The sequence below is a fragment of the Ochlerotatus camptorhynchus genome, unplaced genomic scaffold (assembly GCF_037179485.1).
Source record: "Ochlerotatus camptorhynchus isolate MF236.1 unplaced genomic scaffold, CSIRO-AGI_Acam_v1.1 ptg000053l, whole genome shotgun sequence".
In the NCBI taxonomy this organism is placed as follows: domain Eukaryota; kingdom Metazoa; phylum Arthropoda; class Insecta; order Diptera; family Culicidae; genus Ochlerotatus; species Ochlerotatus camptorhynchus.
The window spans coordinates 343,368-360,154 of NW_027040543.1; the positions used below are offsets into that span (position 1 = coordinate 343,368).

General features: G+C 37.3%; 1 protein-coding gene across 2 annotated transcripts in view; it reads right to left on the bottom strand.

The window, feature by feature from the left end:
- Positions 1-16,787, bottom strand: part of LOC135717235 (nardilysin-like) — a 46,080-nt gene that overhangs the window by 17,920 nt on the left and 11,373 nt on the right. The window contains exons 1-2 of one of the 2 annotated variants that reach the window (XM_065239220.1): positions 7,769-7,854; positions 7,320-7,563 (exon numbers count right to left, since the gene is read on the bottom strand). In XM_065239220.1, coding sequence (XP_065095292.1) covers positions 7,320-7,563; positions 7,769-7,784 — 260 coding nt within the window. In that variant the 5' untranslated portion in view covers positions 7,785-7,854. Of the gene's footprint in view, positions 1-7,319; positions 7,564-7,768; positions 7,855-16,787 lie in introns of those variants that run through there. The other variant, XM_065239221.1, reaches the window with a different exon arrangement.

A 16,787-nucleotide genomic window follows, 5' to 3' on the forward strand; every position in this document is an offset into this window, starting at 1 on the left:
AACTGTCAAAGCCAGAGCCATACGAGCAGCGCCTACCTTAATTACATTGGCAGTGTTGCTGACCCTCTCATAGTATGCATGCTTCAATCAGATTTATTTTTATTGTTCGTGAAGTAACCCACAATGAAAATACACCAATATTTAATGTAACAACAATTTTTATTGTAATAGAGTTGTTCATTATTGTTCATGAACGAATCATGTTAACAATAATATAAATGAAAAATACGATAAAAATCATTGTAACAACATTTTATTATGTAAATTCATTGTACAGCTAGGTAGAAGTTTTGCCGTTTTCGGAAGAGTACAACATTATAACAATCATTTTTATTGTCGACAATAAATATTAATGTTAGAGCATTGTTTCCACTGAAAATTTCACTGTAATTTTTTTTTCGGGGATCCAGAACCTCGGGCTCTGATTCCACTTCGCTTTTTCCAGGAGTCAATTATCTGTGATGACAATTTAGTGCATCAAATCGCAATAGTACCCGAGATTAACTCCCTAGAAAAGTAGTAGTGTGAATCGTATCACCTTAAGAAATCAGTATGTTCCACTCCCAGGTTGTAAATTTTCTCAACTTCCCTGGACATAATACAGATTCATGTATTGGTTGGCATAGGAAGCTTTCAATTAATTACTTTGCATGTAGACCATCAAAAGACTTGCTACAGAAGCGTAAAATGCCTAGAAGTCCAATTAAGCTATGACTTCTGCGAGCTTCTAAGAAATTTTCAGTAATGCTTTGATTTCCCTCTTTTCACATGACTTTTCCTGAAGCTTGCATGTCACAGTTACAGCTTGCAGCTCGTAGGATACGAAGCCGTTAGAAGGTAGAATGCAAACCTTCTTGAGCGCGTTGTTTTTATTTACATGAATGGTGGCAAATGGGAATTGCGAGCGATATGTCACCCTGTCCGACTTGAAGTTTACTAAGATTTAAATAATTTTCTCTGATTTGAAATATTTGTCCGAAATCATCAGACAAAAAATCCCGACAACTTTTAAGGAAGGTACAAATCGGTTTGATCATCTCCTTTTACCAAACTCTCCAACGGGGGAGTTTTGAAATTTCGAAACAATAAGATTACAAGTTGAGGATTAACTCTTTTTCTGGAGCACCATGCCTTTAACATTGTGTGCTATAACTTTCTGAAATTACAACCTATTTTTGTAAAACTACTGAGCATTTCCAGCCCAAAACACAAACCGGTCATGTCCACTGTTTCCGATTTGAATGAAACATTACTGATATGTTTGCTACTACCAATGGTTGAATTTTTCATTTACATGTGATTTTTTCTTCACAGTATCTTTTGAAAAGGGCGTATTGAAAAAATGATTTTATTTTTTCATAACACGAAAACTATTGATCTGATCAAGATGGTATCTGAAAATAAGTTGTAGGTAGTTAACTTGGCTGGTAACTTGTTTAAAAAAAAATAATTTTTAAAGATTATGAAATTGCATTATTTTTAGTAAAATAAAAATTTATTTGAATGCTTCGCATAATTTTCAATAAATTTTTATATAAAATTTTTTATTTTTCCTAAGTTCAGTTGTTCTCAAGTTAATGCGAACATTTTATACCATTTTCAAATGTTAGTCGTGATCTCCAGCAGCGATGTGTGTTTTCCATGATTGTATACAGGGTTACTTCCACTCACTTGCTATAAAAAAATGTTTTTCGGAATTATGAAATCATGATATAGTATAATACTAATTAGTACTTGTACGTTACAAGAAGAGGTCATGAAGTATATGTAAGACACATAAAATCTGTCAATATTGCTTTCAGTGCGTCACAATCAGCGATTTTACGACTCGTGAGCGCTCACTCTAAGTGAACGCTCACGAATCATAAGATCGCTAATTGTAACGCTCTCAAAGCGAAATTGACAGGTTTTATGAGTCAAACACATACTTTAGTGCTTCTTCTTGTTACTTACAAGTACAACATAGAATTATTGCATCTATTGATTGCAGGGTTGCTTCCACTCACTTGCTATAAAAAAATATTTTTCGGAATTATGCAATCATTAGATATTATAATGATATGTTGTACTAGTAAGTAACAAGAAGAGGGAGTAAAGTATGTGTTTGACTCATAAAACCTGTCAATTTCGCTTTCAGAGCGTCACAATCAGCGATCATATGATTCGTGAGCGTTCACTCAGAGTGAGCGCTCACGAGTCGTAAAATCGCTGATTGTGACGCACTGAAAGTAATATTGACAGATTTTATGTGTCAAACATATACTTCATGACCTCTTCTTGTAACTTACAAGTACTAATTAGCATTATACTATTTCATGATTTCATAATTCCGAAAAACATTTTTTTATAGCAAGTGAGTGGTAGTAACCCTGATTGATTGCATAATTCCGAATAATATTTTTTTATAGCAAGTGACTGGAAGCAACCCTGATCAGGCTTGCTTCCACTCACTTGCTATAAAAACACGATTTTCTGAATTTTGGAATCATTAGATGTTATAATGATATTTTGTACTTGTGAGATACAAGAAGAGGTTGAAATGCAAGTGTTTGACATATGAAACCTGTCAAATTTGCTTTCAGATAGTCACAATCAGCGATTTTACGACTCGCGAGTGCTCACTCTGAGTAAACGCTCACGAATCATAAAATCGCTTATTGTAACACCACAGACAAACAGACATAATACATTGAATATTTCTCACTGTAAAACATCGTCGCTAAAACATTACCGCCATCTGTTGAGTACACTGTGGTGGGCACTACGCTGAACAGATGGTGGTAGTGTGTAAACGTCAAACGCAAGGGAATTGACTATGCGCGCCACAGGTGGCGGTACTACCAACTACGATACTTTTAAATTGTCCGTTAAATGCTTGTTCGATAAACAACTTTCGAGTGTTATGTCTGTTTGTCTGTGGTAACACTGTGGTAGCGAAATTGACAGGTTTTATGAGTCAAACACTTGCCTTTGATCCTCTTCTTGTATCTAACAAGTACAAAATATTCTTATAACGTCGAATGATTTCAAAATTCAGAAAATCATTTTTTTATAGCAACTGAGTGGAAGCAACCCTGACCCTGATTGTATATTACAAAACAAACAATTCATTCTCAGATATGGTAGCTGTCAGACTCACCCGTTTCTATTTAGACGCAGTGGAAGTGAAACAAGTTTATAAGTTAATACTCTAATTCACTGTGATGTGAATAGAACCCACCATCAGTGCAAGGATTACCTATGACTGCAGACACTTCACTGGTTGTAAAGTTCTGCCTGATGGTTTGTTGCAGCAGGGTGAATCAACTTCATTGAAGACAAACGACAAGATGTACGTCTATCAACACGTGACAAGGGACTGGCAAATCCACGAACCCTTGTCCAGTCTACAAATCCTTTGAACCCCTTAGGCTGCCCCCCCAAACCCAGCATATAATAATGTTTGATTAATGAAATGTATTAAAAAAGGGTTATTTAGAGATAACAATCTTCAACTGGAACGTACTCACCAAATAAATATATATCCGGAAGCGCATTCCCGATGCTCAATTTTCTCTAGTCATTTTTAAACAATTATAAGTTAATACTCTTCAATATACCCAAACAATCCACAAATCCCCTAAAGTGCTTTTTATCAGTCCTCTATTAGTTGTAGACCTGGATAGAATTGTGTATGTCATAACAGAGGCAAAAATATAAACAGGTTAACCACAGACAAACAGACATGACACATTGAATATTTCTCACTGTAAAACATCGTTGCTAAAACATTACCGTCATCTGTTGAGTACAATGTTGTGGGCACTACACTGAACAGATGGCGGTAGTGTGTAAACGTCAAACGCAAGGAAATTGACTATGCGCGCCACAGGTGGCGGTACTACAAACTACGATACTTTTAAATTGTCCGTTAAATGCTTGTTCCATGAACAACGTGCGAGTGTTATGTCTGTTTGTCTGTGGGTTAACTAATATTACATTAGACCTGTATTTGAGATAAATTCTCTACCGTAGAGATCTCCTAGTACAATCTCACCAATACTAAAGTCCAACGTCTATATATGATAAAAGAATAAGAAGACCGCGTCAGGTATCCCGCGATATCACAACTACTTAAAAAGGCACCCCGTGGAGGATTATTACACTCACACTTAAAATCGTTTGCTATAATCAATTGTACCTAATAAAGATAGGTATAATGACAACATTGTAATTACTCTGCTACACATAGGGAAATTTACGTATTCTCGGCAACCTAAGCAGCGATCATCTTTCTAAAGCCTTCTTCTCTAAGGAACGCACACATATGCCAGCTGCTCTAACAATTTCAGTCGAAAGAATTGTAAAAAACTGGTTTGAAACACTTCTACAATGCTCTAGTCTTCTCTAGTGAGATCGACTATTGTGGGCAACCTCTTTTTATTCGGCAACCTTTCTACTTGAGCTGCGTGTTAAACAGCTGTGCTTTCATCGGCAACTCGAAATCAGCAGCATTTTATAGTGCGTGTGTTTCATTTCAAGAAAATCCTGCTAGATTGCTTTTTCTCAGCGGTACAAATATAATCAAATTGAAGCTGAAAGCCTAAAGAATAGTTTGAATGCATTCAGCGAAGTGTTTTCTTCAGAAAATCCAGTGATATTAGCGCTTCAATTTGGGTTTCCGAAAATAGTCTGTCATGCCGAAGCCGTCATTTCCCCTATATTGGGAAGTCCTTCACCTGTTCCATTCAGTTCATCTCTCTTAGCGTTTCAAGTTAAAAAGCAAGTTATTTTTTAACCATGGAAAACAATTTCAAATGTTGTAATCCTTTACCTAAATCAGAAACAAGAAACTTGTCAGATGGAGTTATAGAAAAATTAAAATGTTTTGGTTGTAAAATACTTCTGGATAATTATTTGAAAATTTGTAGTAGATGCCGTCTTCAAGTTTATCGTTTGCCAGGAAACAAAACGCCTTCGTATGACGGAATGCAGCAAGATATGGAACAACCTTCTACCAGTGGTGTATGCTCAATAGCACCCGTAGATATCGAGAGTGAATCCATTGTGAATATCATCTCATCAGCTACGTCTCTGACTTCATCGACTTCAGCAGATTCTGTTGTCAATAGAATCAGTTTGTCCCATAATATTGAGACATTCAACCAAGGCATCATGGATATCTATGTATCACCGATTAAGACAAAGAGGCTGAGAAGTGCGTGTTATCCTCAACAGAAAACCAAAAAAAAAAAAATCATGGATGGGGTGTTAAGCGACACATATTCGACCTTTCGGAAGATGATGACCAAGAAATCCTCACCATATCTGAGAATGAATTATTTGTTGGAAACCATGGAAAAAACATCTCATTTATGGACATCACGACTAACATTTGGAAATGGTATAAAATTTTAAAAATTATTATTACTATTATTATTAATTAGCATTAACGAAAAAAAAGTAATAAGTGTAAATTTATTGAAAATTAGGCGCAAAACTCAAATCAATTATTATGTAAAATGTAATTTCATGAACTTTAAATATTTAAAAAAAATTAGATTTTTTTTAGCTAGTTACCAGGGGGGGGGGCTGTTTTTAGCTTAATTTAGCTTAATGTTTTTAGATAATTTAGCTACCTACAACTTTTTTCAGATGTCATTTTGATCAGATCAATAGTTTTCATGTTATGATTTTTTGAAAAAATATAGTATTTTTTTTAATACGGCCTTTTTTAAAGTTACTTGTGTAGAAAAAAAATCATATTTGAATGAAAAATACAACTATTGATAGCAGCGAACATGTGAGCAATATTTCATTCAAATCGGAAGGGGTCGAGGGGTTGGGCTGGAAATGCTCTACTGCAACATAGTGTGTACTAGTTCTTCTATTATCGGAAAGAAAATCTAGGTCAATATCTCAAGACACTCCAGAGGTACTGGTTTTTTAAATTTATTATGCCAAAACATTCTGGCGGGAAAAGGTTAAATGCATTGGAAAATTTGTATGTTTTCGAATGAGAAATATTATTTTATCCAATTTAGTTTAAGTTTAGTCCCCCTCCCCAATATGTAGTCAATTGTCATTTATGGATGGTCCCTAAGAGTAATGAGTAGCAAGTTGGACCATCCTGCTACGCACGCTAGTGTTTCGCAGTGAACATTGATTTGCATCATTGACCATTGATCACCCGATCAAGACCTTGCATTTGGAAAGTCGGCAACGGTTTATGTACACGCCGGGTGGATGCAGCCAAAATCCTAGAATTGTGGTGAAGTGCAGTACCAGGACCGGACGAAGCGTGAGATCGCAGGCAGCCAGGCCAGCGAAGGCAGTTGCGTGCCTCTAGCACCGTGAGTAGACTGAGGCAACCATACTAAAGAATTCTATAAGAACCACTTATGTCTTTCCGACACAAGCATTAGGCATGAAAATTATATGTTTGACTTATGAAACATAAAACTTAGTCAGCTTATGAAATTCATAAGTCAGTTTATAAAACATAAAAACATTATACAATGTAGAAGATTGGAAGCACCTTGAGCGTTAAGATTATTAATTAAATGTAACTCCGTGATTTGCAGGCGTGAGAGGCGTATAAGATCCACTCATAGTATCTCGTACCACGATAATTATTCAAAAGTCGTGCTTATGGAATGCATACTGCCGGTGGAAGCATGTTTTTCCCATGTGTATATAAAAGTCCAAAGCACATGGGACAATATTGCGTCCACTGGCAGCATAGCCATGTCTAGAGAATTCATACGCACCAGATTTTGACTGAAAATCTCAGGTATAAAAAAAAATCATAAGTCATATGTATACATATATTTTTCAAGGGTCATAAGTCATGCCTTGGAATTCTTAATTTTGTTTGGCTCAGTGTATGGTGTACGTTTTGAGACAAACGATAACGATGGTGGACACAAGGATTAGTGTCAATTATCATTTCACTGGCACTGGGATTTCGCTCAATTGTCTAGCTATTATTATTTTTTCGCTTTCCCTGAGCATAGTGTTACATTGCTCATACTACACAATGTAAACAAGGTACAGGCTTAGAAATCTCACAACAATGGAAGTGCTCAAAGGACACTAGTTGGGACGTTATAATTGAAGATATGCTTGGTTACTTTTTGTTAATGGCACTACCGTTTTCAAAAAATTCACATTTCCCATCATAAAGCGATTCATGAAATTTTAAATCATCATTGACGCATTGCGCTTGCAAATTATACACCAAACACGACAAGCTTAGCAACAAAATCAATAGAAATATGAATATACAGATTACTTGGTGTCATTCATCGTCGCATTGACTGCCTATAACCATCACTTACCGGTATTGCTTCTTGTCTGAAAATGATTTATCCGGTACCTCCAGATAACGGATGCCACTTTCTCCTGCGGCATGTTGGGGTATCTCTTCTCTGGCGGGCATCTTTAGAAGCGCGTTTGAAACTAGTTTCGATGCCGGTGAAAGAGCTCGCTTGCGTGTCATCAGTTGTCCGACCTGTGCTGATCTGCTACACCCGTTTTTCGCGAAAATTGTGAAGCATGCTATCATAACCAACAGCACATTACCTAAGCGTTGTTGTTGATGGGTCACATTGCGGCGAAGAAATCAGCATCAGCACGTACATAGCATTAACGACGACATGGAGGGGGAGAAAAAAAATACGACTATCGTTAATAAAAAAAAAACCTCAAAACATGTTTGCAAAACAATTTAGCGAGCAAAAATTTGATACAACGTTATACAAAATCGAGCACTGTTACGTATCATTACATGAGTGAGACCGCATTTTGGGTTGAACCACCTTCCACGAGCTCTGAGACGAGTGTCTGCACTACGCGCGCGTCTTCAGCGGACTGAAATTCTGTTGACCAACACGTCTCAAACACTGCCCCCTGACGATTGTCGTCATCGTGTGGTTCTAATGCACGTTCTTCGTTTGTATATACCGGTCAGTTCACCCTCTGCGGTGGCTAAATTATTTATTCAAAATGAACCAATCAATCGGCCCATTAACCGAACTGTCTATTGTTAGTATTTCCCTTTGTTGATAAGTTTACTATTTCCCTCCGCTCTGTACACCATCGCAACGTTGTAACTATGAAATCAAACTAACCGACGAACACTAATAGTGAACCGTAAATAACAGCTCTAATAGCACACCCAACTATATGCAACTCTTGTTGAGAGAGTTCCTGTCCAACGAACGAACGGAACGTCTATTTTCACATGAATAGAGCAAGGAAATGCTTTGGATCGAAAACCTCAGTCAAGCATATACTTTGAAGCATTCTGGCTGAATGATTTAAATATTGATGCATGATTTTGAACTTTGTATGAGTTTTCGTTACTACCATTAGGGAGCATGCATTAAGTACGTCACGCGAAATTTAGTCAAAATCAAACTCCTCCCCCCTTTCGTCCCATTTTGCATACACACAGATTGTATCACATTTGAAACTCCCTTTCCCCCTTAGAATGTGACGTACTTAATGGATGCTCCCTTACTAGCACGAATATCGTGCTAGTTAAAACAGCAAAAACAAAAACTTATGTTCGAAGGTCGTTTTTGAACATACTAATTCTGGAGTATAACAGTTCCAACCATTTTTTTTTTGTATGCAGGGGTAGTTAAGCCAGTTTTGGTATTAGTAATGAAATCTCGCGTCAACACTTGTAATGCCCCTTTCGCGCGATTCGAAGCTCGCCTATGCAAACCAGTAGCACCATCGGACACCGGCAAATTATACCCTCCCGATAGTGTTCTTGGTTTGCGTGGGCGTATTTCGGTTTGCGCGAAAAGGGCCTTAAAAGTTTGTTTACAAAAGAGGCAGTTTCAAATGTTAATACTGTGGAGTGCAGCCTACAACCTACAGGTATGATTTTGTTGAAGAAAAGATCAATGTATGTGTCATAAGCTGTTGTTTTGATCTGAAACGCGGGTAAAAAAACGTTAGGGCTATGTCCGAAGCACGATCGCATGGTAGATGTAGGACTTATTATTGTTGCTGCTCCATCCAATAATATATTAATAACAAAATAAATGGTTTTGAGATTTAACTTCGAAAACAATTTATCATTCAAAGTTTGGAAATTTGGGCGGTTGTTGAATAAATCCTAAAATTAAGATTCGATTTTTGAAATTAGAAAATCGGTTCTCAAATAAATTACTTATGTTAGTCATGGTAAAACAACTGTAGAAATCAAAGTGCACCTGACATCACAAATCTTTATATCAATAGCATGGATTAATCTCCATATATGTAGTTATAGTTTTCATAACTTTCATTATTTTTTTTTTGTTCTTTCGTAGGGGAAATGGCTCTAATGTTGACCTATGGAACTAAGATTGGGCCCATTGCTAAAAATCTGCTATTTATCAATTTTATCTAGATGAACGCGTCATTGGGACGGCAATAATGGATATTTTTGGTCGCTATTGAAAATTTAGTCGATTGCTGAATTCATGTATGGGCCCAAATTAGGAGCATTTAGGCCGCATCCATTTCCCTTAAATCGTGACCATCGGTTCGAAAGAACACAAGAATATGGGCAATTAACAAATTGCTGATTTGTGCTTTGTGTAGTCACCATTTCTCAAGTAATGGCAAATGTAATTAAATTTAAAGGCAGATGCATAATTCCAGTTGGAACGTAACAATAGAATTCGGAATTTGTTGTATTGATCTGAACAACTTTTCCAGAGACAGAAACCTTCTAAGTAGCAGAGCAGTCAATTTAAAGCAAGCAATCAGAAGTCAAATAGTACATAAGCGCCGACATATATAAGAATTCTAATCTGAGCTGTCCAGTATACAATAGGTCTTATTCATCTGAATAACTTTATTAAAGACAGCAACCTGCTATCTAGTCGAAACACTGGAAATAAAACTAACTCAACGAGTGAGTCACTTTTACTCATTCGTATGGAGAAATTTCTAAAGGCGTAGGTTACGCTTTTAGATTTTCTTTTCCGATTGTTTCCATTCGAATGTGTAAAAGTGACTCACTCTCTGGTGTTTGTTTGATTTCAGTGTACAACGCAACGAACCCCCCCCTTTACAGCATTCGGCGGTGAAGCGATAACTGCAGTCAAATTTTCTACGTTTCCCTTTAGCATTAAGATTAGCATTCTAAGCCCCACATTTTCTTCAGTATTTTGCTGAAATAGGTCAATGAATAGAACAAAGCAACCGGAAATCAGCTCGTCTCTCTGTTCTCTCAATAGTCATAGCAAGCGAGCACGTGATTGGTTGATTACGGCTAAAAACTTTGATCAATTTTCTATAGTTAACCATGTAACGTTCTCCGTTAGTTCATAATAATATTTTTCTCGTATTTTGTAAATAAACACCTCTTTTGTTTTGAACTCTTTTCCAATTCAAGATAAACATGCAACATCTTTTTTTTTATATTTAAAATCCAATCCATCGCATGCTACAGTACCCGATTTTGTCAGCCCCTTCACGCATCAGACTTTTATTTTTCCATGATTTTACATAACCGTATTTCCAAATCATTCTCATTCATCTTCAAAATGGATGTTTATGATATACTTTGGTGCAATAAGACAACTGGAAAAGCGCATGGGTTTCGTAGAACATTAGAAAGGATTATCGAAAAGGGGGCTGACAAAATCGGGTCATTACTGTATAATGTTATAGCAGTTTTAAAATTTAAATATAATTTCCGTTTCCAATGCAATAGCTAGTGGTGCCGGTGGTGCAATGGTAAGCGTGATTTCCTCTCACCCCAAAAGGCCTGGGTTTAATCTCACAGTCCGCGCCGCCGGGATTTTTTGAGGCATAAAATCTCTGATCACGCCTTCCTACGGAAGGGATTACTTCGGTCGGTGGTCCCCGGTCTATGAGTTAATGGGTCAATAGGTAGGCGTCGGTAGCATTGACACTCAGTACGGAAAACAGGATCGACGGACACAAATCAAGGATAAAAAATGCAATAGCCCTTTTTTAGTTTAAGGTTGAATCAGTAGATAGCGAATAGGTGAACTTGTCCAAAATGATTCAATGTATATTGAATTTGAGGGTTCGAGAGTTCTTTAAAATTAATTTCTCGTTGACTTTCAATAATTGTCGGCTAGAGGGCAGAAGTTAGTCTAGTGATATTCTTTTGGGTTTTTTTTTCCTTGTTAAAGTTGTTTTTTAACAATAGTTCTTTGGTGTTTTTAGGTTAGCGACTGAAAGTCAATTTTTATTTTGTTATATGCGACAGTTAGAAGATACTGAGAGGTTAGCACATATCATCGGCAAGAGACGTGCGTGTGAGAAAATTTGCGAAAAAATCTAAGGGCACCGGTGGGATTCGAACCCACAATTCCCATTCAGTACACGGGTGCATTGCCAATTATACAACGGTGGACCTATGGTCTACGGATGTATTTGGCTAATGACATATGAGTTTCGAATCCGTTTCCCTCCCTTAGTCTTTTTGCGCAAGCGTTCTCAATACACAACAATCGTCTATTACCGACGATATGTGCTTGTACCGCAACCACTCAGTATCGGTCGATGTGAACAAACACAACTCGTCTCTGTTCTACATCACACATGTTGGATACGGGATGTCCAATGCAGTATGAATAGAGCAATGAGCTGCTGGCCTCACCTCCGACCACCGGGCCATAGTGATGATATATCATCAAATTAATTTTCGATTTAGGTTAGCGACTGAAAGTCAATTTTTATTTTGTTATATGCGACAGTTAGAAGATACTGAGAGGTTAGCACATATGTTGTGTATTGAGAACGCTTGCGCAAAAAGACTAAGGGAGGGAAACGGATTCGAAACTCATATGTCATTAGCCAAATACATCCGTAGACCATAGGTCCACCGTTGTATAATTGGCAATGCACCCGTGTACTGAATGGGAATTGTGGGTTCGAATCCCACCGGTGCCCTTAGATTTTTTCGCAAATTTTCTCACACGCACGTCTCTTGCCGATGATATGTGCTAACCTCTCAGTATCTTCTAACTGTCGCATATAACAAAAGTTCTTTGGTGTGGTACGATCACAAAGGCGAATACTCTGCCATTGTGCTTTGTACGTATTTTTCAAAAGCAAGCGTCATTTTACGGACGTTTTTTATACGGGCTAGAAACCCGTTGGCAATCCCTCGGTTCTTCCGGCTTCCGTACACGTAGTGTATTTCCGGTGCGACTGCTCTGTGGCCAGTTTCTGGCAGTTAAACGGGGCAAAAGGATTTTCCGTTGGCCTGCTTTGCGATTCATGATGTGGTAGATTCATTCCGTTCCATAGTGGTTGCGTAACAGAATCAGAGTACGTGAAGGCCACTAGGAGCACGTTGGCTACCTCGAACGGATGATCTGGTAGAGTACCAACATCCATCGAATACCTCCCCCGCACCTTTAGTTCGGCCGTTGTTACCGTGAGCATCCACCGTCGAAGCTACATCCCTGCTGCTTACAGTAATATCGATATTTGTGTTTCATTAGCCAACCATAGAAGTCTAAATGAGGGGAGATGATTGATTTGTATAACTGTTTTAATTGTTTTTCCAGCGACATAGAATTCCATACTTCTTGGCATTTTTCTTGATGACATTGTCAATATGAGAATTGAACTTGAGTTTGTCATCAATAATCACGCCAAGATATTTAATTTCATGAACGCGTCATCAATAACAACAGATACGTCACGATTCCGCGAAATTACCAAGGATTTAGTTTGACTTATATTCAATTTCAATAGCTTATACTTCAACCATCTACTTAGAGAACGCAAATCGTCATTCAAGCGTGAAACGGTTTTTTATAAATCTTTGCAATGAATAATACGTCAGCAAAGAGATTAATATCACAAAACCGTAAAACTCGTCGCATGTCATTAATATACATAATAAATAAAAGGGACCCTGATACACTTCTCTAAGCCAACGGGAGTGGATACAAAATCATTAAAAACAGTCCTTTGTGTTCTGTCAGCTATAGCTTTCAAACCATTTGTAATGTTGGGTTCTGCATTCCAAAGCGCTTGATTGTTTTTTTTCCTTTGATTTGTTTTCCGTGCTGAGCACCAATGCTCCCGCGCCAGGGAGGCAGCTCCTACACCTGGACCGTACCTATCGACCCATCAACTCATGAACCGGCTTTATTTCTCTTCCGAAGGAAGGCGTGATAAGAGATGTTATGCCTCAGAACATCCCGGCGACGCCGACTGGAATTTATTTATTTATTTATTTGTCGTCAATCAGTGTAGACCGTTTTACCACAGACAAACAGACATAAGACATTTAATATTTCTCACTGTAAAACATCGTCGCTAAAACATTACCGCCATCTGTTGAGTACACTGTGGTGGGCACTGCGCTGAACAGATAGCGGTAGTGTGTAAACGTCAAACGCAAGGGAATAGACTATGCACGCCACAGGTGGCGGTACTACCAACTACGATACTTTTAAATTTTCCGTTAAATGCTTGTTCGATTAACTACTTGCGAGTGTTATGTCTGTTTGTCTGTGGTTTTACAATTGTTGTCTTAAGGTTCAATTTACTTTGATGCTTTTCGGAAAATTTCGAAAGCAGTTTTTTCCAACGCATTATTTCAGATTGCAAAAAGCTCGCACTATTCGATTCCTTTTGATATTTTACACAAAATGACGCGAGCTTTTTGCAATATAAAATAATGCGTCGAAAAAAACTGCTTTTGATTTTTTTAAAAATGCATCAAAGTAAATTGAACCTTAAGTGCTATTTTTACAATTTTGTCTTTGTTTATATTTTTTATAATATGTCTTGAAAACAAGTTTAAAAAAAAACCGTCCCGAAAATAAAAAAAAATATTTTTGCCACGTTTTTATTGCTCTAAAAACATTGGAAAAAATGATCAAAAATCCAAGAAAATCAGTTTCTTCCTTAGATTCTTGAGAAAATTTACATGTAAAAATAGTTTTTCTATCTCATCATGAAAAAATATCGGACTCTCAGTAAAACTGAAAAGTTGATGTTTTGTGGTTTTTAGTTCAACTTTATGCCATAATAAATTTAAAAAATATTTTTGCACGAGAATTTTCTTTAAAAAATAAGAAAAAATGTGATAATATGTTAATAATAATTTTAGAAAAATTGAAACTCAATTTTTTTTTCGGATCGGTATGCTTCCCCTTAATTTGGTTTTTGTCATTGTAAAGTCAATGTTATCGCAGTGCTTATTATATGTGTCCATCATTTGGTTCAAGGGTCCAAATTTGGCATAATTCGTACGATGACGATTTGTAGCAAATATATTTCTATTTCGTAAATGCCTAGATGGTGTATATACATTTAAGGATGGAAATAGCTCTATTGAATCAATGTGATACGATATCGTTTACGAAAGAAATCATAGCAAATTCACGACGCTCTTTTAATGTTTGGATATTTATGAGCATACACCGAGCTGTGTAAGACTGCAGAGGAAATACAGTCCAACCTAACTTGCGGCGTGCATACAATAGAAACTGCTTTTGAACGGACTCTATTCTTTCTTTGTGTGTGATTGAAAAAGGAGACCAAACTATGCTGCAATATTCTAATATCGACCTTACATAAGCAATTTAAAATGTTTTTATCGTATACGGATCCTTGAAAGTTATAACATAAACGTTTTATGAAACCAAGCATGTTGTAAGCTCTGTTAATAATTATGTTATAATGATCTGTGAAAGTAAGTTTTGAGTCCAAAATAACACCTAGATCCCTGACTCTATCACACTTTTCTACGATCTGGTTTTCTAAAGTGATTGTTATATCGGGTAGGATTCGTTTTCTACTAATGGTAATTGAGTTACATTTTTTTTATATTTAATGGTAGCAGGCTTTTTTGACACCAAGTATGGAATATCTGTATTTCCTCTTTGAATGTGATGATGTCTTTGGCATCTTTTATTTCTAAAAAAAGTTTAATGTCGTCAGTATGGATTAAAACTTTCAATTTCTTAATAATGAGAGATATGTCATTGACGAAGAGAATAAATAAAAGCGGACCTAAATGTAAGCCTTGAGGAACTCCTGAAGTGACATCAACGAGATTTGATGTCATTCCTTTGTATTTTACTATTTTTTGGCGGTCAGTTAAATATGATGCAAGCCACTTGAGGAGTGCGTAATGAATTCCCATTTTTTGAAGTTTAAAAAGAAGCATGGGTATGTCAATTCGATCAAACGCTTTGCTGAAATCTGTATACAACACTTCTACATGGTTTCCGTTATCCATTGCATTCAAGGAATAATTAATTAATTCGAGCAAATTCGTAGTTGTTGAACGGCCTTTAAAGAAGCCATGTTGCATAGTAGTTATTCAGGCCTGCTGGGGTGAGAGGTAATCAAGCTTCTCGAGTAGCACACTTTCACCACAATAAGTTATAGCAACTTGTTTATGACTGAAATAAGTCGTATATAAGTTCCTACAATTGATTTGTGACAAGCGTGCTACTAGGGTTACCACTACACCACCGGCGCCGCTGGGACATGAAGTAGTTCGCCTCCTCGTGGTGTGCCCTGGAAACGTTAATTATCGAACCCAAGGGAGAGATATTGCGGCTAAACGAACTACCGCAGAGTAAGGACACTGGAACCCCATCCAGCTCGTCCCAGGAGGTTGATAAGCCCTGCACAAACCCTCGTTGTGCAAAGGCAGAAGTGACACCGACTTCTTAGAGTGCTTAGCACTCTAAGCTGGTAAGCGGTCACATCTGTCCTGTTTGGCCCTGGACAGTTGGCTGGCTATTACGTCTGCTCTAGAACTCAGGCGAACAACTAACAGCGAACAACAAGAGGAAAGCCCTGCACAGCTGCTCACTGTGCAGTAGCGAGTGTCACGTCTGACACAACACTTAGTGATGCGCCATAGCGCAACCGGCCCCCTCCCATGACGTAATGCTTTCGGGCGGTTCCGGGGAGGGCAAGGGCCTAGAGCACAGGGTAAGGTTTAGTGGGTCGGGAGTGCTACTTCTCCCATCGCCACACCCTGAGTTATCTTCTCAGGTGTTTGGGAGCAGATTCCCTCCTGTATAAAAAAAAAAAAACTTTCCAAATTTGCGGCACGTGGCCAGATTGCAATGATTGATTAATAAGGTCCAGCAGAGTGTATCAAATGACATGAAAGCAACTTGAATAACTCTTGCATTCACATTATCTACTCCAGCCGTTTTTCCTAAAGAAAATCAAATATGTTTAAGTTTATCTAATGTAATTGGGTAAAAAACATTAAATCTACAGTTACTATTAATTGACTGTTTTATTTCATCCGGTTCATAGACCAGTTCAATAGATTGATTGATTAGTAAAACGCTCTTCACGAAATAATCATTAAACTTAGAAGCTATTACTGGTTCTGACTGTTCTAATATGCCATCGAAAGCTATGGAACACAATTTACAATTACAATTGCTGTTGTTTTGATGCTGATCAATTTTCCTCTGAATACATTCACATCGAGTTTTCTTTATCGATTGTGAATATTTATTACTCGTGACCGTGTACCTATTCCAATGATTATCGCTATTAGATCTACAAAACTTTTTGTACCATTTGTCCCTCTTAAGTTTAAGATTCAAAAGATCCAAAGAACCAGCTGTTCGAGTTTTTCAAAGAAACACACTTTTGCTCAACTAGTTGATTAGTACGCGTTTTCAAAGCGTTAGTAAGAACAGCTGCATATTCATCTAAAGTCCCACCAACTAATGGAAAATCGACGCTTCTCTCAACAAGATTCGAAACAGCCTGCTTCGAATATTTCCTCCTGCACTTACAAAATTATCGTTATCATTAAC